The 22539-nt window shown below is 37.1% G+C and overlaps 1 protein-coding gene across 4 annotated transcripts in view; it reads left to right on the plus strand.

Moving 5' to 3' along the window:
* Positions 1-22539, plus strand: part of ttbk1a (tau tubulin kinase 1a) — a 60359-nt gene that overhangs the window by 17257 nt on the left and 20563 nt on the right. For 3 of the 4 annotated variants that reach the window (XM_044115465.1, XM_044115464.1, XM_044115466.1), the window contains exons 4-14: positions 2167-2240; positions 2548-2688; positions 5506-5610; positions 12477-12542; positions 13846-13938; positions 14672-14797; positions 14883-15037; positions 15844-16057; positions 16998-17170; positions 17785-18125; positions 18781-18962. In XM_044115465.1, the coding sequence (XP_043971400.1) occupies positions 2167-2240; positions 2548-2688; positions 5506-5610; positions 12477-12542; positions 13846-13938; positions 14672-14797; positions 14883-15037; positions 15844-16057; positions 16998-17170; positions 17785-18125; positions 18781-18962 (1670 nt within the window). Of the gene's footprint in view, positions 1-2166; positions 2241-2547; positions 2689-5505; positions 5611-10323; positions 10350-12476; positions 12543-13845; positions 13939-14671; positions 14798-14882; positions 15038-15843; positions 16058-16997; positions 17171-17784; positions 18126-18780; positions 18963-22539 lie in introns of those variants that run through there. The other variant, XM_044115467.1, reaches the window with a different exon arrangement.

Here is a 22539-nt window from a genome sequence, read left to right on the forward strand (position 1 = left end):
CTTCGCCATCTCTAGCAGGTCAGAGCGAATATTCTCACTCTCACTTTGTGTGAATTATTTAACATCAAATGAATAAACCACATTTTCTTTTCAAAAATCCCATCAAAAAAACAAACTTTTCCGAAATGCGCAACAACAATACACACAAAGTAACAGTTAATATGTGTGAAAACATGACAGAAAACGAACAGAGGACATCTAATCTTAACTATATTTTTCGATTAGCCAGAATCTATTTTGGTTGTCCTGCATGGAGAATTTGAATTGATGGTTTATGCAGACAAAGAAACAAAAAAATTGGAGCTAAATACAACATTGTTATACTTACCTTATTTCAATGGGACACTTGACAACATCTTGACAGTGTTATGCGATGGAATGGACATTAGAAATAACAACACCCCCTTCCTTTTCTTATTTAAGACCAATTATGATCAGACTGTATGAACAGTTTTTAAGCTCTACTTCTGCTATTCGGACTGATGGAGGAATTAAACTGTAGTTAAAGTAGTTCGCCACTAGTGGGCGTATAGAACAGTGAGCACTCCTGACTCAGCGAGCCAACGGCTGTTCAGTGGCGGTAACGGCTGGTCCGCGGAGGCGCTCACTGTCGTTCTTGTCTGTGTTGTTAACAGGTAAATTATGTTATCTCAAATGTGTAGGAGATGTGAGCTAACGTGAAATAACTGGATACTTGAGAAAAGGTTATGAATGATCTCTTGTTAGAACCAGATTATATGTATTTACGAAGCTAGCCAATGCCATTCAGCTTAGTAACGGTTGATCAGGAGAGGGGCTCACTGTCGCTTCTGTTTGTGTTAACATTTGTCAACAACAACAAAAAAAACCCTGCGAAATCACACTGATTAATTATAAAGTGTGCAACAGCAGGATGGTAGTTATTTGAAGCACTTGCATTCAAAGAGCGCAACAGTTTCAATATCTTTTCTGTTTTGATTTTCTTGAGGTCAGCTGGGTTTCCTAAGCAGTTTCCTTTCTTCTGAAGTTCACAGGTTGCATATCAAAGCTGATTTTGGAATGATTAAAAACCCCAAACTGAACCTGGTGAAAATGTTAAGGTTATAATGAAAAGGCTCTCACAACCTAAATAAGCTTCACCATTTCTAATTAGAAAATCCAGAACTATTTTGATGGAGGGGCTTTTCTGTAACTTTCTAAGGGACATTTTTCTACATATTAATGAGGATACAGAAAGTATTCACATCACTTCACCTTTTCTATATTTTGTTATATTACGTTTGTATCCAAAACTATATTAAATTAATCCCCTTCCTCTCTCTACGCAAAAAGACTCCATTACAATAACAGAAAAAAGTGTTTTTAGTGTTTCGCTCGATTTTTCTATGGTTTAAATGGAGTTCACTTGTGATAAATTGAGTTGCTTGCACTGCAAAAATTCAAAATCTTACTAAGTATTTTTGGTTAGTTTCTAGTGCAAACATCTTAACACTTGAAATAAGAAAACTAACGAACAAGTAACTTTTCAGCAATACTTGGAAGCTTGTTTTAAGAAAATAATTCTTTAATATTGATGAAAAAGTTTGAATTTCATTGGCTGACTATTTCACATATATCAAGGGAAACATGTCTTGTTATAAATGACATAGCCACCAAGCTTTCATCAATAGTTTGGAATTATTTACTTAAAACAAGTTTCTAAGTCTTGCAGAAAAGCTACTTGGTAAGATTTAGTGTTTTTGCAGTGAGCGTACATGAAAAAGTAATAATTTAATTGTATGATTAAAAGCTAAAAATTCATTTAGCATTTAAAGTCTCAAAGTAAACCAGTATGTTGTCTGTTTTAGCTATCATTCCAACCAACCTTGAGGAAAGCCGGTGTCTTTCTTGCTGTCTAATGCACGACTACATCCACTAATGATCCTCAGTGGCAGTCTCTGTCTGAGGAGTTAATCATGCTGCTTGCTGGTGACAATTTTTTTTTTTGGAAGGATGACTCATAAAAATGATGAACTCTGTCTCCTTCTTATTTAAGCTTGTGATGAATACAAAGTGTGGAAGTGATTAAATAAAAATACAGTCAGATATTCTAATTGTATCTATTTGTTCCTATTATTGTGTGGTAGCAGAGCAAGCGTTAAATCATGTTCTCTCTCTCTCTCTCTCTCTCTCTCTCTCTCTTTTTAGGTAAAAACCACGTCTGTAAATTTATTGGTTGTGGAAGAAATGACAAGTTTAACTACGTAGTGATGCAGCTTCAGGTGAGTCACAGTGTGGGCGACTTTAACCAGCAGGATGGCGACATCTGTATTATTTCATTTACTGTACTTCTATGACAAAGAATTAGTAGCAAAAATGTATTTATGGTTTGATATTTAACAATAAAGCTTAGAATGTGTTCGAGAAAAACTTTAAATTTAACTCTATTGTGGACGGATTGTTGTTGTTTTTTTAACTAGAGATCCTAATTTTCAGGCCAATTTCCGACCTCCAGTATTTTAAAATGACCAGCTTTATGAGTCTCTTGCTGATGAGGAAGTCTGATTTCCTCTTTTTGTGTCGTTTCAGGGTCGTAACCTGGCGGACTTGCGGAGGAGTCAGCCCAGAGGAACCTTCACCATGAGTACCACCCTGCGCCTTGGCAAGCAGATCTTGGAGTCCATCGAAGCCATCCACTCAGTGGGATTCCTGCACCGCGACATCAAACCGGTAAGCAGATTTTACAGAGATGGGATCACCAAATCTGATGTGGGACAAACTGCCGTGGATCTGAGTAATCCGTATAGCTTTCTTATTTTAAAAAGACAGAAACAACAGGCTAGCTGTTGTGGTTTGAAATACAAAATGAGGGAGATGAAGGTCAAGTTTTGTATGTCATGAGGGATGGATCATTAATTATTATCGGTTTAAAGCTGCAGCATGTAACTTTTAATTAAAAAAAATATGTTTTTCACATGTTTGTAAAACTACGGGTTTACCGATTTACCGGCCAGATGATTTATCTGTGCTGATTTCCTTATTTTTGGGAGATCAGTTGATGGCACTTACACGTGAAGTCGATCTTATCTAACGCAGAAAAAGTCTAAAAACCAGCCACTGTCCTTGTCTGCTCTGCAGTGAGAGGTTTGACTGACAGACCGGCTCATCAGGTCGTGTCTTTACGTTTGCACTTAACAACAGTTCCCCCACTGTTACCAACTCAGCAACTTTCTTGCTACATTTAGCAACATTTCAGACAAACAAATTTGCTATCAGCCAAAATTGGAATCAGGAGACCACGCTTTTTAATGATTGATAATTGCCGATCGGCCAGAAAACTGGAATCAGTGTACCGCTAGTTAAAACTGTCACCATATTGTAACAGTTTGTTATGAAAAAGATTAATCTCCTTCACCACCTCCCTCTGCTACTTTTGCCGTCTGAAGTAATGCACTCCTCCCGACCAAAAATAACCAATCAGAAGCAGAGGGAGGGTCTTAGCGCCGTTAATCAACCTCATGTGCTCGTTGCTCAGTGTGCTAATAGGGGAGAAACAACCTATCATCAAAGAAAAAAACAGTTATCTTCTGTTATTGAAGATAAATGTCCGTCATGAATGTAGCCTATCATTCATGACAGGCTCTCCTATCAGGAAGAAATTGTAGCGAAACATAGAGCATGTGGGGATGGTTGATGGAGGGATGAGTAGCGCCACATGGAGGGTGATTGACAACGCTAAGACCCTCTTCCTGGGTCTGACTGGTTGTTTCTAGTTAGCACTGGAAGAAGGTAGAGGAGATGATTTTTTTTCACAGATTTTAACATAGTGACAGTTTTAACAAATATGTAAAAAATATATTTAATAAAAGTTACATAATACAGCTTTCATGTGTATCTTTCTTTCACACATTTAAATAAAAGAAAACAGTAATTAGGTGTTTGTTGTAGCTTTAATAAAACCTTTTTTTGGATGAATTTGTTTTAAGTCTTCAGCACATTTGCCAGTTTCCAAATGAAGTTGAACTTCTCTCAACTTCAAATATCTGCTGCGCTATAAACAGCCAAACAAAGACAGAACAGAGGAAGCAGAGGGGAATTTTTAAGAGGATTTGAGAACCTTTGTGCTGATTCAATTTGCATATTAACAATGAGAGCTGGAGCAAAAGATGGAGGACAGTGCTGATTAGGCTGGTAGGATTAGGAATGCCAGATTAGGGGATGCAGAAAAAAAACCCTGAGGGGTTTCATCAGACTGCATTCAGTTTGGATCCATCCGTCCTAAACCATTCGTTTTTGAGCTACATTCAGTGCAGAAAGTTTGGAAATGACGATTTGCAAGGTAAAACGGAATACATTTACTGATTAAATCAAATTATAGTGAAGCAGGAAGGCAGTGAGTGACACTTGGGTATTCATTTAGGTGATTCTTGTAAAAACTCTGAGAACCTCTGTTAGAAAAAATTATCAAAGTTCATTTACTTATGAGTTTATTTAAAAGGTAATGTTTTCATATTATTATTTTGTGTGTTGTTTGCTTGACTTCTTTCTTTTGTGGTACATCAGTAACTGTTTTTAGGATGTTTGCCTGGAGGCTAGAAACATTTACACATTCCTGTGTCCTCAGCTGCTTTGGTCATTAACTGCTGGGTGTTAACAGCTTCCTGATGAAACTGATTGGTAATGGTCAGCCTCGTGCCCTTGTAAGGGCATGTCCACAGAAGGTTCCAGATCATCCTGTAGTAAAGGTCTTTGACTCATTCTTTGTGCGACTGTGTGAAAAAGCCCAACCTCCTTCCTTGTAATCATAATAAAAGGCAGTTGGGGACTGCGAGCCGACGGAGTTTACCACAGACAGTGTTTGACGGCGGTTCTCTGTGTCTGGCTCAGCTTCCCTTTTCTGCAGAAAAACAATTTGTGTTTTTGGTTGATTCCTTGCAGGTTAGGAGCTAAAATAGACCCATCAACCTCTAATGTTTTATTTGGAGGAAGCAGGAGCAAAATGGAGATAACCACTAGAGAAATGTATAAATATACGGCAATACCTTTGAAACAATAATGAATACGGACAAATGAACTGGATATGGCAAGATTTATAGAACCTAAATAAACAAGTACATCAGTAAAACACAAAAAAGCCAAAAACCAACGTATCATAAAATAGATCATATCTCATGCTTAATGAAATTGAAGATTTAATTGAGTTTTTATATCAAATATTTTCATTACAGCATAAAACATGAAGAATTTACCTAAAGCTGTGAATGGCTACACTGAAAAAAGTAACATTTTATTTTTTTAAGAATTAATGCAGAACTAAACCTAAAGGAAAATATCATGTTTTTTAAAATTATTTCTAGATATAAAAGAGAAACTATGACATTTTGTCAGTTGTCCTAACATAACTACAATCTCATTTAAAAGTGACATATTTCCCTGTGATTTTGCGTCATGTGTGTCATGTTGAGACATCAAATCTACATGAGATGAATTTGTTCTCTTGGTTTTTTAAATCTACATGTGATTAATTTGTTCTCTTGTCTTCTCTAGTCAAACTTTGCAATGGGCCGGCTCCCCTCCACTTACAGGAAGTGCTACATGCTGGACTTTGGTCTGGCGCGTCAATACACCAACACCTCTGGAGAAGTTCGACCGGTAAGAAACCATGATAATCTATCTCTCTCTTTTTCCCTGGACAGCAATAACTAAATCGGAAGGATCTGGAAGTAATTTTACAGTAACCTCAAGCTCTTTTTCTTGTCTTATTTTCAGAGATTTTAGCAAACAATATAGTGTCTTGTTTTATTTTTTTACGTTTTCCCTAAGGAGGTCAAATTTATTAAATCGTGCAATTACAAGTTTTCCAAATTTGGCACATTAAAATCTGTACCTAAAAAGCTACTTAGAGGTGCAGAATGTAACTTTTACAAAAATATTTTTTTTTTTCTACATTTATTGAAACTCTTATATTGACAATTTGTCATGCGATAGATAATCGGTAAAAAATCAAGTTCCTGCACCTTATTCCTGAGCAACTACTGCTGTCTGCAAAAATGCATCTCTCCTCCAGCCAGGAGGAGGGTCTTAGTGCTGTCAATTATCTTCATGTAGACACAACTAAATGCGCTAACGGTGTGATGTGGAAAATTTCCAATTAGGTTACACCCGCTAGGTGTATTGCTATATGTTTATTCTATATTCTGTATATTTCCACCAAGTTTTCACTATTTGGTTTACGCATTACTCCTTCCAGGTCCATGTTGTGTTAAATTCACCAGAAACATCCGATTACATGCAGAAGCATTGGAACATCACATCGACTGAATTTCCCATTCATAGAAAACACAACTGACCAAAGCGTCTCTAGTGCCTCACTAACAGAGTAAAAGTATTGCAAACGTTTAACAGGCTCATGCATGGAAAGCTCCAGAGCAGCTGACCCACATTGTCTGCGGTCTTGTTTGCAACAAACTTCCTCCTACATTGTAGAATAGCAGCATTTAGCATTTTATGTACACAATTTCTCCTCATGGAAAACGTCTGTGAAACCCACACACAGTACAACTTTCAGGATGTTAACGATGAAACCCCCCAAAACTGCCTGTAAAAGCATCGATAAGTACCAATAAATTTGAAAATAAAGTTATAGTGATACAAATCACACTGTTTTATATGACTGGTGTCCGTAAGAAACATCTTACAAATGGGAATATTTTTCATTAAATGTGTTTGTGGGGGTATTATTGTTATGACACACAGTTGCACAATTACCTAAAAAAAAGATGCAATAAAAGTTCTTATTGTCACTTTTATTGTTACAGCAGCAATTCCACAAAATATAAAACTTTTAAGTAAATGTTTCCCACCGCTAATCATAAGAGTATAAAGTTTGGAAAATCCTCTCTTTTTTTAATCTTTTGCAAATCGACAAAGAAGTGTCTTTGAGCAAGAGGTGATCTAATACAGGCTGGTCTTATTTGGTGCTGATAGGTGACACCGAAACAGATCTGCTTTCTTTAGTGTCTCACTGTTTGCCAATAACTCAATATTTACAGGTCATTTGTACCTTGACTGCCACACTGTGATTTTTGCTACAAAATAAAAAAGTAAAAAGTTCTGCTGGTCAGTCAGCCTGATGACAAATCTTTATTAATCAACTTTTTAAAAATATTTTGCTTTAAAATGTGAAACACAGATTCTAGGTACAATGAAAGCATTTTTCCTCATTGTGGTCAACTACTAGTGACAAAGAAGACAACAGGAAGTGTTTGGAGGAGGATGGCGCTGCATGTTTTTTGATTACTTAGACAAATGAATTCACATTATTTTAGTTGTATTTCATATGTAGTGGGAACATTGCATTTGTGAAATTCTGCTTTTTCAACATTAGCTGAATATCAGCAGAGTTTTGCGCACATTAGTAATGGAAGCGCAGCTAATGAGTACCAAAACAGACAACATTTTGGTTGTCTGTTTTGTTAGGCTAGTCTAATTATTGCTTTGTTAATTATTAGGTCCTAATCGTGCAGTTAATTCATTATTTTTTTCATTGTGTATGAATATACAACTGCAATGAGCTTTATAAATGAGAAATGTGTGCAGATTGTTGAATTTATGGCAGATGTTCTTCTGATCTGGATGATAATTAATATCTTTAATGATGAAGATGGGGTTGTATAGGCACAAAACCACAGAATATGTCATTTTTAGTGTCTGAAATGTATATTTTCCTTTCATGCACGCTATTGTTTTAGATTTAATATGTTTGCTAAGACCAAATTTCTAAGAAAATGTAACATAGAAACAGAAAGAATCAGAAATTCTAATCTAAATTTTAGTTTTAGACGATAAATCAAATTGTAAAAAAAACCCCCAAAAAGGACTAATGTATAACAATTAATCCCTTGTCTTTAAACTAGTAAGATGAGTCTAATCTAACTCTAACCTCTTTATTCAGTTTAGTTGGCTTTCCAACTAAAAGCCACAATGACTTTTAGTTGGCCATTGGCTTCCCAATGCTTTAATGATGAGTTCAATTGTTAATCTATTTAATGATATTTTAAAGGAACATTCCCCCTCCCTGTGTGTAAAGTGGGTGTGTTTGCTGCAGTGCAGCATCTCATCACATTACTGTCTCGTCTGTCCTGCCTGACAGCCTGTGTGTCAGTGAATCTCTGGGATCAATACCAAGTGCCAAACGGTTTACTAAAAAGAAGAAAAAACAAGAAAATGAACTGGATGTTTGAATGTCTCAATGTTTTCACTGATTTTTGAGGAAGAGATGGAGTTAGTAGTTTCCCTCTGATCTGCAGTGACTCTCTTTCCACTTCACCTCTCGTTTATTTTCTACCTATCAGACTGAACTGCGAGTTATTTTTAGATCAGTTAGTACGTGAGGTGCATCCATCCACTGTTCCCTCTCCTCTGCTTCTCTCCTCCTCTTTCATTTCATTTTCTCCCATCTTCATCGGGTTTTTGTTCCCCTCCAGCCACCACCCCTCCTCTTCCCTCACATCTTTCCCTCGTCGTTTCTTCCCATCGCTCGTCCTGCAGTGTTGTGTTGCGTCTGTTGCAGCAGTGAGATGAATATTTGATGCGTTAGCGTGCGTCACTGGGCGAGAATCGGAATGCTGGTCTCTCCTGCTTCCCTTCCTCCACCCGTCCTGTATTCCCCGGTCACGCTCTTCCTACAGCTGAGTCAGTTCTTTCTCTCTCTCCTTCTTGTTTCATCCATCTCTCCTCTTCCTGTTTCTCTCCCATTTTTGTCCTCCTTCTATCGCTCTGGCTCTTCCATTCATCAAGCTCAGTCAGAGGCACCTAACTGATGGAAACAGCACTGCTCTCGACTGAAACTAAAACATCTGCTGACGTTTTCTTCTTTACTGAAGGGGCTGAAATGATTAATCAAATTAATCAGAATGGATTAATCGTCAACTAATTTAGTCATCGATTAATCGTTAATTGAATATGCAGACCAAAAAGGGCCATTTGCTGAAAGAACAACACATTCAGAGCAAAAAAATTAGCCAAAGCAATAAACAGCTCTGTAAAAATTAAGAGACCGCTTAAAATGATCAGTTTATCTGATTTTACTCTTTATAGGTTTATGTTTGAGTAAAATGAACATTGTTCTTTTTTTATGAACTACTGACAACATGTCTCTGAAATTCCAAGCAAAAATTTAGTATTTTATTTGCAGAAAATGAGAAATTGTCAAAATAACGGTGCTGTCAGACCTCAAATAATTCAAAGAAAACAAGTTCATATTCATTTAGAAACAACAAAACTCATGTTTTAAGTTCAGAGATCAATATTTGGTGGAATAACCAGGAGGTTTTCAATGCGGTTCAGTGCAGTGGGCTCTTAAGTTTTTTACAGAGCTGTATTTCTGTTTTGCATTTAAAATAAAAAAAGAAATTGCCTGTAAATATGTTGAGCCCAAAATGCATCAAGTGGAATGATTTTAGCTTCACCGGGTTCAAATTCTATAAAAATAATCCCCTTTTAGGCACAATTTTCTATCCAATTATTAGTCAGTTAATCCAAAAACAATCAACAAATCAGCCCTACACTGTATTGATGCTAAGTCAGGCAGAAAGAGCTGAACTTCTCACATTATAGAAATAATTTTTTGCTGAAGATGCATCCTTTGCTACAAATGATCAAGTATACATAAAAAAATGCTACTTCATTGCATTTTACGCAAGAAAATGTTTATTTAAAAAGGAACTTAATTATCTGTTGCATCTTTTAATGTATTTCTAATGTACTATAAGAAAGGCTTAAGTGGTTAATGTTTTTTTGTCCAAGCAATCATTGGAAATATCAATGGATTACAAAAATAATTGTTAGTTGCAGCCAAACCTTTCTGTAGGAAAACAGTGCCATGTAAAACAGGAACCCTGAAGTCCGTTATTTAAGAACGCTGTGATCAGGATCCGGATGCAGTATACTTGGAATAATCCATAATCTATGATGAATTTCCAATTTCTAACTTGAGGAATACTGGTTTTCAAATGTAAAATGTCAGTTTTTTAAAACATTTTGTGTGAATATTCACTATAGGAATTCAGTAAATTATTGGCTGAATAATCAGTTTGTATTTGTTCGCAGGTTGCCATATTAAGAGTCAATTCAGAAAGTTTTGTATAATGTGAGCGGTCAGATGCTCAAACTTTGTTGATCACCAGTCATCAAGTTTTTGTTTGTTGTATTTTTTTAAGCTGTTGTTTTTGTTCTGTGACTTTTCTGTTGCTTTGTACGTGTGGAATGTGTTTCATTTTGGTTATGTTATGTTTCAGCGTTATTTTTGTTTTTCTTACAGTTCCTTTGGACTTATGATTTTGACGTGCATGCCTCCCGTTTCTCCGTCACCTCCATGAATCCCCAGGGATGTGAGTGGTTTCTATAGCTACTGAGGGGTCGCAGCATCATCTCCAGCAATCCAGGAAATTAAAAAAGAAAAATGATTTTGTTTTAAATTGTTTAACATAAATTATTTGTATTTATTCTGGAGGTAAAATCAGTCGTAATCAGTCATAGAGGGCTTTCTTTACACATCTACCACTTGTCTAACCTAAGATATGAGATTGCCTTTCAATAAGGCGCTGAACCAAAAAAAAATCCACTTTATTGATGTCTGATTATTTATTTTTTTTTATGAGAAAAAAATTAACAACTCAGATGGTTAGAAAACAGAGCAGTAAAAAGGTGTTTACTTTCTTCGGATTTCTTAGGTTTTTCCTTAGTTGACACACTTAAAAGCTGCAGATAAATAAACTAGCTTTAATATCTAGCACAAAGATTTGTGCTGGTTTGCTCTGCAAAAATGTTTGTGCCGCTATCATTTTAAAGATATTAATAAATGTTTCCGAAGATCATTTATTAGGCTCCCCACCTTCTTCAAATCAGACAAAATCTGTGCAGCAAGGAAATTTAGCCACAGTCAATGTGGCTAAATTAAAACAATTCCCCAATGAAAGGGGTCAAGATTTCTAAAAAGCGATGTGAAGTCCAGCTGCAGTTTCCAATAAGCTTAGGCAGCAATTATGCTATATTTACTGAGGTTATTTTAGTTAAAATAAAAACATTGAAGCGTGATGCAAATATATAATCTGTAGGGGAGCAAGTACTTTTTCTTGACACTGTTTGTTCAAGCATATTTTATTTAGATGGTGAAGAGTTGCTGCAGGAGACGTGCTCTCTCTGAGTCAAATAAAAGGAAAACTGGAAGGGAAGCTTTCTTTTACTTCGGCCCATTTAAGCACACACTTAAGCTTTTTGTGCAGCTTTGCATTTGGAAGTGATGCAGACGTAGATCCAGCGCTCGCCTGCAGAGCTTATATGAAAACCTTCTTGTTAGTCCCTTGAGCACTGCAGTATAATTTTCTGCTTATGAATTGAACTTCATGGTCAGTTTCTAAAACTGGAGGCTGTGTAGTTTCAGTTTGACCCTCCTTTTAACCTTTTTTTGTGACATTTTTTTGTATGGTTTGGTTTTAATGTTATCTGTTTGCATCTGGAACATAAATCCGAACCAGGAAAGGACACTTGCATTTTATTTCATTATTGTGAGAGATTTTCTACGTTGTACTGAGTGTCTTTAGGGACACACACTGGGCCTTTTATGTCATCTAAACTCTCCAAAAAATATAGTAACAAAGCAAGTTGATTCCAGTTTGAAATGTACGCAGAACAAATAATTTAAAATCAAAATATAGAGCCTAAAACCACTAGTGCCTTTATATTTTAATTCCAGAGATTCCAACTATTTTATAATGTTTTTCAAGGTAAAACATTATAAAAACTTGATCTCAAGTCTTTCTTCATGCCTCTCAAAGTGACACTTTGTCTGCCTTTTCATCCATTTTTTTATCTACCGCTGAGATTTCTGAATTGACTTATAAACTCCAATTTTAGTGAATTCAATCTCTGTAAAGTAAAAACAACAGCACTTATAAAGATTTTTTTTACAGCCGTCCTCGTGGTAATTATCATTAATAATTTATCTTAATAAGCAGTTGCTGAATAAAGTCTTTTAAGAGGAAGGAATTATTAAACAGGGCATTTTAAACCATTTTTACTGCATTGAGAGCAGCTAGCATCTCCATATGCACTCCATGGAGAATTTAAATCGTTAAGGATTAATTGGCTGAATCTCGAAATAAAATATCCTCAAGCTTATCAGCCTTCAGTTTTCCTTGCTTATGTTTACGATTGTAACTCAGTCGGTTCTCCCAGTTTGTCTGAAACTGGCACACACTGATAAATAAAAACAGAGTGCCATGCAGTTTGCGTTCACTGTCGATGTTCTGAGCTAAAGCAAATCTTTCCATTTCAGTTCAACCACAACAACACAGAGTATTTCTGAGGAGGTACAACGTTTATTTTTAGATGACTTTTGTTTTTCACTTCTGTTTGGCGTATGTGGGAAAAGAAATGGAAATGATGGGTCGGTGAGTTGTGATGTGAACATTTTCTGATCCTGAATGCTGACTCACTTTGTTTCATTGTGTGTTCAGCCGAGGACTGTGGCAGGTTTCAGAGGAACGGTCCGCTATGCCTCAGTAAATGCCCACAAGAACAAGGTCAGTCTTTCCTGCTTCCTCGTTCGACTTTGGAGTTTGAGCATTTGAATTAAAGGGGAAGTGCTATGTAAAACCAACTTTTCTAGAGCTCTTCATCATGTTATAATGTTATTCCCTCGTCCAAACCATACCTGAAGTGTTGCTTTGATTTTTTGATGCACGTTTGAGAAATACTTTAATCTCCATGCCAACCATTCAGCTGTGATAAACGCCTAGTTGGATTTAGACCCTCCTCAGGGCATCCATCTCACAGAGCAGCCCTTTTCCACTCAGATCAATCAGCAGCAGTTAGCAAACACCTGGTGGAACTGCACCTTTGCTGAGATCATTTTACAAGTTACACTGGTAAAAATGTTAACAAGTTAATAGAGGAGCCATAATATAATAAATTCCTGAAGGCGCAGTTTCAGAAAGCGAAGAAGTTTTAAAAGAGACAGAAGCCCAATTTAAAGGCCTTAAGTTATGAAGCAAAATTTCTTTAAAGTCCATCCATCCATCCATTTTCTGTTCACCATTTTCCCTAATGGGATCAGGAGGGTTGCTGGTTCCTATCTCCAGCTACGTTCCGGACGAGAAGCGGGGTTCACCCTGGACAGGTCGCCAGTCTTTCGCAGGGCAACACAGAGACACACAACCATTCACACACTCACACTCACACCTAGGGAGAATTTAGAGAAACCAATTAACCTGACAGTCATGTTTTTGGACGGTGGGAGGAAGCCGGAGAACCCGGAGAGAACCCACGCATGCACAGGGAGAACATGCAAACTCCATGCAGAAAGACCCCGGGCCGGGAATCGAACCCAGGACCTTCTTGCTGCAAGGCAACAGCTCTACCAACTGCGCCACTGTGCAGCCCAGTTCTTTAAAGTCATATTTTATATATATAGCATTTTTATAACAGCTGTAAGTAACAGTTACTGGACTGTGCTTTAAAACACATAATACTGTCTATTTAACCCTCACAGTCTTAAGAGTCGGGGTCATTTTTACTCTGTGCCAGACTCTGTGCGCAGTCTGACCCTGTGTGCGCTTGTACAAGTTTGGGCTTTTTTAATGGAATAATTTTGGAAACTGATGGTCTGATGGGACAAACCCCTGTTGATCCCCTGCTGTCCGACCATAATATCATTTGCTGCTCTCCTCCTGAGCGACACGCTAACACCACCGGAGGGTTAAATAAATAAATAAGTGCTGAAAACAGCACTTCTTTTGACAATAATCTCAACATGATCCTAAAGTTTTTACCCAACAGGAACACATGCAGTTCTTTTCTGAGTAATGCCTGTTGGTGTCTCTTCAGGAAATGGGTCGCCATGACGACCTGTGGTCCCTGTTTTACATGCTGGTGGAGTTTGCTGTTGGGCAGCTGCCGTGGCGGAAAATCAAAGACAAGGTCAGAGGGTTTTTCATGAACGGAATGGCAACTTATCCATTCACACAACAACTCTCAGAAACAATAACAACAAAGTAGTAGTTTGATTTAACATCTCTTTTTAGCATAGCAGTATGGCATCACATTCCTACCAAAACCCTGAGCAACTTATTAAGCTATCACAACAACAGGGCATTTGTTGACTGAATGAGCACATGTAATCTTTAAATATTAAATGATTGGTGTTTTGATCCGTTACTCAGTACTTGAGTAGACTTTTTACCAAATACTTTTTTACTCTTGAGTAATTTCTTGGACAGCCACATTTTACTTTTACTTGAGTAAAATCTTTGGGTGCTTTACCCACCTCTACCTGGTTAAGACAGGAGCAATAATATCCAACTACAGAAAATAAAAATAAAACTTGAAACTTGTTACCACATTCCCAAGAATGATCCTTGCAGAAACATTATTCTGCTGTCAAATTGTTAATATAAAACCATCAAATCAGAGAAGCATTTTTAATGAGCTTTGCATTTGAATTGATTGATTCAGTTGTTCACCAAAATATCAAAAATCAGAGAAGGCATCAGTTTTATTAAAAAACCCCCCACAAATTGTTAACTCACAAAGGAGTGAGGTATATTAACAAAACAACAAATTTGGATGTCCATCCTGCAGTTTTATCATGGAATTAAACAACATATAGATAAACTGCATTGTAATTAAGGCTGATGTTTTATTTTTTTTTCAGGAACAAGTCGGTCAGATTAAAGAGCGTTACGACCATCGAATGCTGCTCAAACACATGCCTTCAGAATTCAATATCTTCCTGGATCATGTCCAGGCCTTGGACTACTACACCAAACCAGACTACCAGGTACTGCAAGAACATCCATCACTGGACTGTTGGGAGCAATACCAGCACTGGAACACAGATGTATGTTTATTTTATTATCTTCTAGCTGTTGATGTCAGTGTTTGAGAACAGCATGAAAGAGCGAATCATAACCGAGAACGAACCATTCGACTGGGAAAAGGGAGGAGGTGATGCAACGCTGTCAACCAGTGCCTCCACTCAGCCACAGCACAATACCCGACCCACTGCAGCCATAGTGGGGTAAGATAGATCTGTCTGTCTGAATGTCTGTGTGTCTGTCTTGCAGGCTACCTAGCAACCTGGTTAGCTAGCTTTCCAAAAGTATTTTTAATAATACAAATTTAGTTCAGTATATTCCTGCTTATAATTTTTTAATGTGAATGAAATCTTCAAAAACTTAAATCCTTGGAGGATTCTGCCTCAGATAAATTATCCATTCTCCTAACATTTAGTTAGCTTACATGCAAAAAAATTTTAAAACATGAAATATCTTCTTAAGAAAGCAACCGAGGTTTTCAAAACGGCTCATTTTCCAGACACCACAAAATATTAACTTATAACCAAGAAATGTATGCATTGTTTTTTGGGCTGTTTTTGGAAGCAGTAAATACCCAAATGGAAAGCATAAATCAAGTAAAATGGGAATTTTGCACTTTAATTCAAAAGGCTGTGTAGATCAGTGCAGATTGAACACTAGATGGCGCTGATCAGAGCAATGCATAACTTAATGTTAGGAAATAAGAAACATCTGAACCCATAATAACTTTTCTTGTGAGTAATTTCCTGTATTTATGTTCATCACCGTTAAATAATTCTTCCTATTCTGGTTTTATTGAATATTAAATGTTTACTGGAAATCACATCAACCTATATACAGCCTTACAAAATTACTAAGAAATGTTTTGATCCTTTGTAAAAGTGCGGGAAGTTTCAGTTTAAGCTGAATAATTTTGCAGAATGCATTTTCTTTGTAAAAGAAGCATTTCTTTTAGTTTCTTATTTTCTATATTTTTTGTGATGTAGCTTGGGTTTGTTTCTTCCTCCAGAGCCATTGTGACGCCGGTTCCTGGAGATCCGCAGAGAGAAAACACAGAAGACGGTCTGCGGGATGAACATTTCAGCGATCAGGAGAACGCGCCTCCTCCACCACCAAGCCGGCCTCCGGCAGAGACGGCCACGCAGCAGAACGTTGGGGACCCGGGAGAGGCCTGGGAGGACACAGATTTCAACCGCAACAGACTGAGGATCAGCCTTAACAAGGTCTGAATCTACAGCCTGGTTTTTGTTTAACACTGTTTTTATTTATTTAAAAAAAACTAACACAAAACAGAACCAGTGTAGTTATGGCAGAAGCTGAAGTGTGAAGCGCTTATAGAAAGAAAAATAATGATATCAAATAAATAAATGAATTAAATAAGAAGATGCTAGATATTAGTATTTCCAGTTAAATGCAAGTTCTCCTCTAAAGCTGCGGTATGGGACTTTTCTAAAATTTAAAAACAGAAAAAATTATAAAGACTTCTTCACGTTTATGACTGTGTCATGCCAGTCTTATACTTTCCCCTTAAGTGTTGCCGAACTGTCACTATGTCGTACAAGTATATGAGACAGATAATCTGTGAAAATATCAAGCTCCTCTGCTTTCTCCCCATCAGTAGAGCCTGTTGTGATTCCTAAGGCTAATTAGCATGGTCACCTATGATGGTGGATAAAAGGTTTTTCTTTGACAATGAGTTGTTTCTCCACCCTTAGCACATTTATGAGCGTGTATATGAGGTTAATTGACAGTGCTAAGACCCTCCTCCTGACTCTGATTGGTTGTTTTTGGCTGGGAGCGGTGGATTTCTTCAGACATTAGCAGCACAAGGAGGAAGTGGAAGAGATTGATCCTTTCACAGGTTAACTGTCACATTATGCTGCCAGTTTTAACAAATTTGTGAAGTTTTTTTTTTTTTTATATAAAAGTTTTGTATTGCATCTTCACTGAACAGGTAGTCCACCAGAGGTCGCCAAAGGGCCTTAAAGCTTTTGGTTTTGCTATTAATTTTACACGTATACTTTCCATTAGAATATTTTCAAATATTTCTATGTACCGTTGAGTTACCAAAATTTATCACAAATCCAAATTTTCAGAATAATTGAGTTGTTTGTTATTGGTTTGTTGCTGCTTGTTTTTAATTGGCTTCATGTTGTTTCTCAGGGAGCTGAGGAAGAAGAGGCGGGGCGAGGGGCCTGTCCGGTGTCGCCAGTTCGAGGAGGAGGCCCGGAGTCACCGACAGGTCAGGGTCGGTCTTTACGGTACCGTCGGGTCAACAGCCCAGAATCTGATCGCATGTCTGCTGCAGAAGGCCGAGTCGACGGCTATGGACAGAGGTAACTAGACTACTGCATTTCCATTACAAATGTGCACAAAACTTTGTCAATACTCTGCTAATGGTAATGTCAAAACAACACAAATTTGTAATTCCCATTAGATAAGAAACACAATGTTAGTCTTCCTACCACTACATCCTGTCGTCTTCCTCATTGTGGTTTGCGGCAATAGTGGCATCATCCGGTTGTTTGTGGAAATTCAATGCAAATATTGCAAGAAAAAAAATATTACTATCCCATGAGTAAAATATCTTGTTACAAGTGAAATAATCTGCCAGTGAGACCGGTACTTTTTCAAATCAATAGTAAGGAATTATTAACGTAAACAAGCTCCTATATCTTGCTGAAAAGTTATTTGTAAGTTTTGTTTTTTTTTATTTAAAGTGTACAAAGATATTTCAACTGGAAACTAGGCCCAAAATACTGTTTATGTGCGAAAAACAGGCACACCTGTAAAAATGTTAAGGTGAACACATATTTTAATGGATTTTTAACTTTTATTGGACAGTCCAGTTGCTGTAAAAGTTAAGACTTTGTGTTTTTGCAGTTTATTTAAATCAAGTAATTAAACCTTAAGCACATCAGAGTCACATGACAATTTGTGTTTTCTCCAGGTCTAGGATGGACATGCTGGGTTCTCCTTCTCGTCACGTTTACTCCTCCCAGCCGGCTCAGATGCTCTCAGTTGACCCCGGTTGCCGTGGTGACCGTCAGGCCAGTGGGCGCCAAGAGGTGTCGGTGGCTTCTGTTGACCAGGAGGCGCACAGCAACGCTTTCATCCGGTCCGTCCCGCTGGCCGAGGAGGAGGACTTTGACAGCAAAGAGTGGGTGATCATCGACAAAGAGGCGGAGCTGCGGGACTTCCACCCCACCACATCAGGAACCACTGATGAGGAGCCAGAGGAGCTCCGCCCCCTGGAGGAGCAGGAGGAGAGGAGGAGGCTCAGGGCTGGAGGTAATGTTACCAAATTAGTCCCCTTTTGCAAAGTCAGTAAAAATATGAAGGGGTTGTATCAGGGCTGGGCAATAAATCGATTTCATTGATTAATAAAATTTTCGGTTCCAAAAAAATCTCCTGCTTCAGGGCGAAAAACTGCTCACCATTGATAAGTAGAATCATCTTTTTGCCCTCTTAAGTTTTACACATGCGCAAAATTTCTGAATAATTTATTTATCAATTTCTGAAGTATTTGGGCCAGGCTAGGATTTGTTTTTGTTCTATGAATTACGAGAATAAAGTCAGTAGGAGAATGAAGTAGTTGAGCTTCTTATCTAGCTCTACTTTGGTATTGCTTTTACAGATAAAGGCTGATTATTTCACTTATAATAAGACATCTTTCCCATGTTAGAAGTGAAAAAATCTGAGTTATTATCTTAAAATAAACTCATATTTTTAGATGAAAAGTTATTTTCAAGTGTCTTATTTCAAGTGTGCTAAGATATTTGCACTAGGATCTAGAGCAAAATTACTTGGTAAAATTTCCTGTTTTTGCAGTGTAAAGGCTTCAGACCCCTGAGGTAGGGGAGAGGTTAAGTTGCAAGTGGTACTGATGGATTAGATCACCCTAAAAAATGAAAACAAAACGCTTCAACATGTGGTTTTCCTGCAGGAGGGGAGTTGGTGGTCCGTCCCAAAACTCACACCCGCGACAGCAGCCGCGGGATGCTCACGCTAACGGAAGAGGAGGCGTCGAGAAGAAGCGGCGGGAGCCCGGCTCAGTCACCGTGCCACTCACTGCCGTCGGGACGCCCTCGCAGGAGAGAGTCTGAGCCCACTGGACCTCAGAGACCGGTAAGAGACCCAGTCATCCAATCAGAGGAGAGGATCTGGCAGCATGCGCTGGGGGTGGACAGATGAGCAAAGTGATTGGCTGCAGCCCACGTTACTGCTACAGCTGTCGTAGTGAGGCGCTGCAGCCACTATGACTCATTTTTCCACTTCCGACATGCAGTTTAAAGGACAAATCCAGCATGACAGTGCGTTTTGCTAATTCCCTTGTTTTGTCCTTTAATTTTACCATCTGGTTCATAATCCAATTGAAGGCAAAAATATTTTATCAGTCAGTCAAGTTGATTTGTATAGCACATTATTATGTGTTTCCCTAAATAAAATTACATATGAAGCAGCTACTGCTCTGGGAAATCAAGAAACAGCAAATTAAGTTTACAGGCTAATTAAAACTAACTCAGTGATCAGAATTTCAGTTTTTTTGGCAGAAATACAGGGATGGATTTTATGCAATTTCCAAATAAGAAAACTTCACTTTCTGAAAGTGCATCACAGACAACCCACTTCCTTTTGGGATACAAAGCCAAACATCTGGATTCAAGCTGGAATTGTCCTTTAAAACTACCATAACCGTGAGAAGCTAACGTACTCCTGCTGGAGTGTGCTTGCAGCTTTACGCAGCTCTGTTCAGCACCTGAACACACCTCACACACACGTGGAGCGTCCACCAGACTGTCCGTTACAGTTGGCAGACTAGCTAGCAAAATGATTATTTCTTTGTCAACTTGTAAACGGAATGAGACAATTTTTTGCTCAAAATAAAAACATTTTTTACAATCGGTGAATCCAGCATGGACTACAAAGTTGCTCTACCAATAACACTCTTCAGTGTGGATTCTGTTATTGTGTGAAAAGGCCTTAAAGTTAGCTGAGGATGCATAAAATGAATTCAGAGGAAACACAAAGATATTGGAAGCCATTTTGAAGGAAACCTGTGATTTATTTAAGCTGCTATAAAGAGAGACTTTTAACAGGTATCAGGAAGGCTAAATATGTTACAGTTAACTTCTGAATGTCTTGAAAGTACTGTATTTGGAAATGCTAGCAGCGCTTTTATTTAAATTATGGTAAAAGTAAAGGTCTGCATTCACTTATTAGCTCCTAATGTCAGTTTAAAATATGAACTCTGATCATTTTGTCTTTTTTAAATAGTAAAACCCTGTTTTTCCACTACAGGTCTCTACTTTTACAATAATTAATGAGCATAGTTCTTACATCTTTTTAAGCCAAAGTTCTTAAAAAGAAAAAATGGTATCTTTACATTAAACAAAAAGAAGAGATCATTTGCAAAACTCCAATTGGTGCACCTCTTTTTTAAGCAACAGCAGGTGATTATTAGAGGTTTCAGAAAGTTGCTATATCGCCAAAAAGAGTTTTATGGTTAATATTTTTGCTTGCTTAGTATCTTCTAATCACAAATCTTTCAAATTGAGCTTTTAGTTTAGGACAGGCTTATTTTTTTTAATAAATTAGTATAAGTTGATGTTATTCCCTTCTAGCCTTAAATCAGGGAAAATTCTGAAAGCCAGTAGGATTTGTTTCCATTTATTATTCTTGACCTTTTTTCATAGTTTGTTCTCAATTTTTGAGAAACACTGTCTCTATAAAAACTGGATTTTATTATAACTGGTGACCAGCTTCTTGAATGTTTCCCCTGGTATTCTGATATGTATGCTTGGCAATGAGCTGCGAATCTCTGAAGTTGAATCACCCTGATCTCTAGCTCCCTCCACAGATTCTCTATCAGGTTCAAGTCAGAAGGAAAAATGCAAGAAATGTCATATTGAAGTTTATTTAAGCCCAAGTCTGCAAGTGGTGTGAATAATTGTTGCTGTATTTCTACTGTGGAGTATTTTAACTGTTGGAAGAGCGTTTCTTTAGTGTTTTGCTCTCTGTTTGGACGTTACTACACCAAGAATGTGCATTCATATTGGTATAAAATGTCTCAAAAACGTACATGATAAAACATAGATGCAAGGAAAGGCAAGTCTGAAGTCTGTTTAAATAAAACTTTTAGCTAATTTTTAACACTGATTTAACTCACGCAAAGAGAAGACCTGAATGTTGTGAACTAACGCTAATCCACTCAAATACACAAAATTTTTTTGTGTATTTGCTGTTTGCATAATGTGCATAAATGTTAACCTGATTGGTGCGGCTGGTTCGTGGGTAAGAGTCTTGTGATTCATAAGAAGAACTGTCCAGATGTGAGAACGTCTTGGACTCTGTGGTAAAGCTTGTGGACGCTGATGATGCTCTGCTGTGTTTTCTGAAAATTTTCACACTTGATGTTGGAACACTGTAAAACATTTGAAGGTGGTTTAACTTGAAAATGAAAGTCCACCTGCTGCCTTGAAAATCCTGTTTAAGTCGACAAGAAAATTGTTTTAGTTTTGACTCAGAAATTAAAGTTCATGAAGTTGATTTAGCAACAAAAGACAAGTTGTCTAAATATTGTTTTTTAAGTTCATTACTCTTGAATTGTGAGTTTTGACTTAAAGCTGGAACTTAAACCAAATAATTATTTCACAATATGCAAGAAAAAAAACTACCCTCATCTCATTAAAAGAGACACATTTCTTTATTATTTTACTTACAATATAAAGTTAAAGCATCTACTTATTTTACTTTAGAATCATTTCAATTCCTGTTTCAAATAGCATGAACAAAATTTCTGATCCGATAATAAATTTAGTTATACTTCACAATTAATTCTGCTCAGAAACATTTAGTGTGAACAGACCATAAAACTTAACATTTGCCTTAATAAAACAGGATTCAGATCCATGTCATGCACTTCCGTTTCACTCACTGTGCAACACAGGACACAAAAACATGCCGCTGAGCACTCTGGGAAATTAGAATTAAACACTAAGCTAAAACATGTCCTTTATCCTACTTTTGGATGTTTGACAAAATTTGTAAAAAGTTAACACAACTTATTGTTGTAAATTTATCTTTTACAAACTCACAAATTTAGGTTAACAATCTAAAACTTTAAATTTATTTGTAGACACAACTAAATGTGGCTCAAATGTTTTACAGTGTAGTTCTGTCAGTAAAAGCATGGAAACGTACTGTGACATGAAACCTGCTCTATATCGTACATTTAACGTTGCACTGGATGAAAACACTATCTGACGGTGGTGGGAGAAAATAAGTGTGTGTGTGATCCGAGTGGTTTATTGTATTACATATAACCATAGATTTTTATTTTTTTTTGATGGAGTGTTTTATTGGTTGTAAGGATGAATGTGAAATCATAATTATATTTATGGTTTTAATTATACTGTAATGATGAAATTGTTCCTCTCACAGTGATGCAGCATATCTTTGAATTCAACTTTAAATTAAAACAAAGATTTGGACCTAGAACAGATCACAGTTAATGCATACACAAAGTTTGGGGATTTTATTTATTTAATTTGGGTTTTTTTTTAATGGAGGCGATTTATTAAATACAAAGACATCAGGTTGTTTAGGCAGACTGTTTTGAATGTTTCAAATAAAGACATGTTTATTGATTGGATGTTCATGATGAACTGAACGAAAGGTTGTGAAGAAAGTTCAGTTCCTTTTA

Source organism: Gambusia affinis, linkage group LG04 (assembly GCF_019740435.1).
Source record: "Gambusia affinis linkage group LG04, SWU_Gaff_1.0, whole genome shotgun sequence".
Lineage (NCBI taxonomy): Eukaryota > Metazoa > Chordata > Actinopteri > Cyprinodontiformes > Poeciliidae > Gambusia > Gambusia affinis.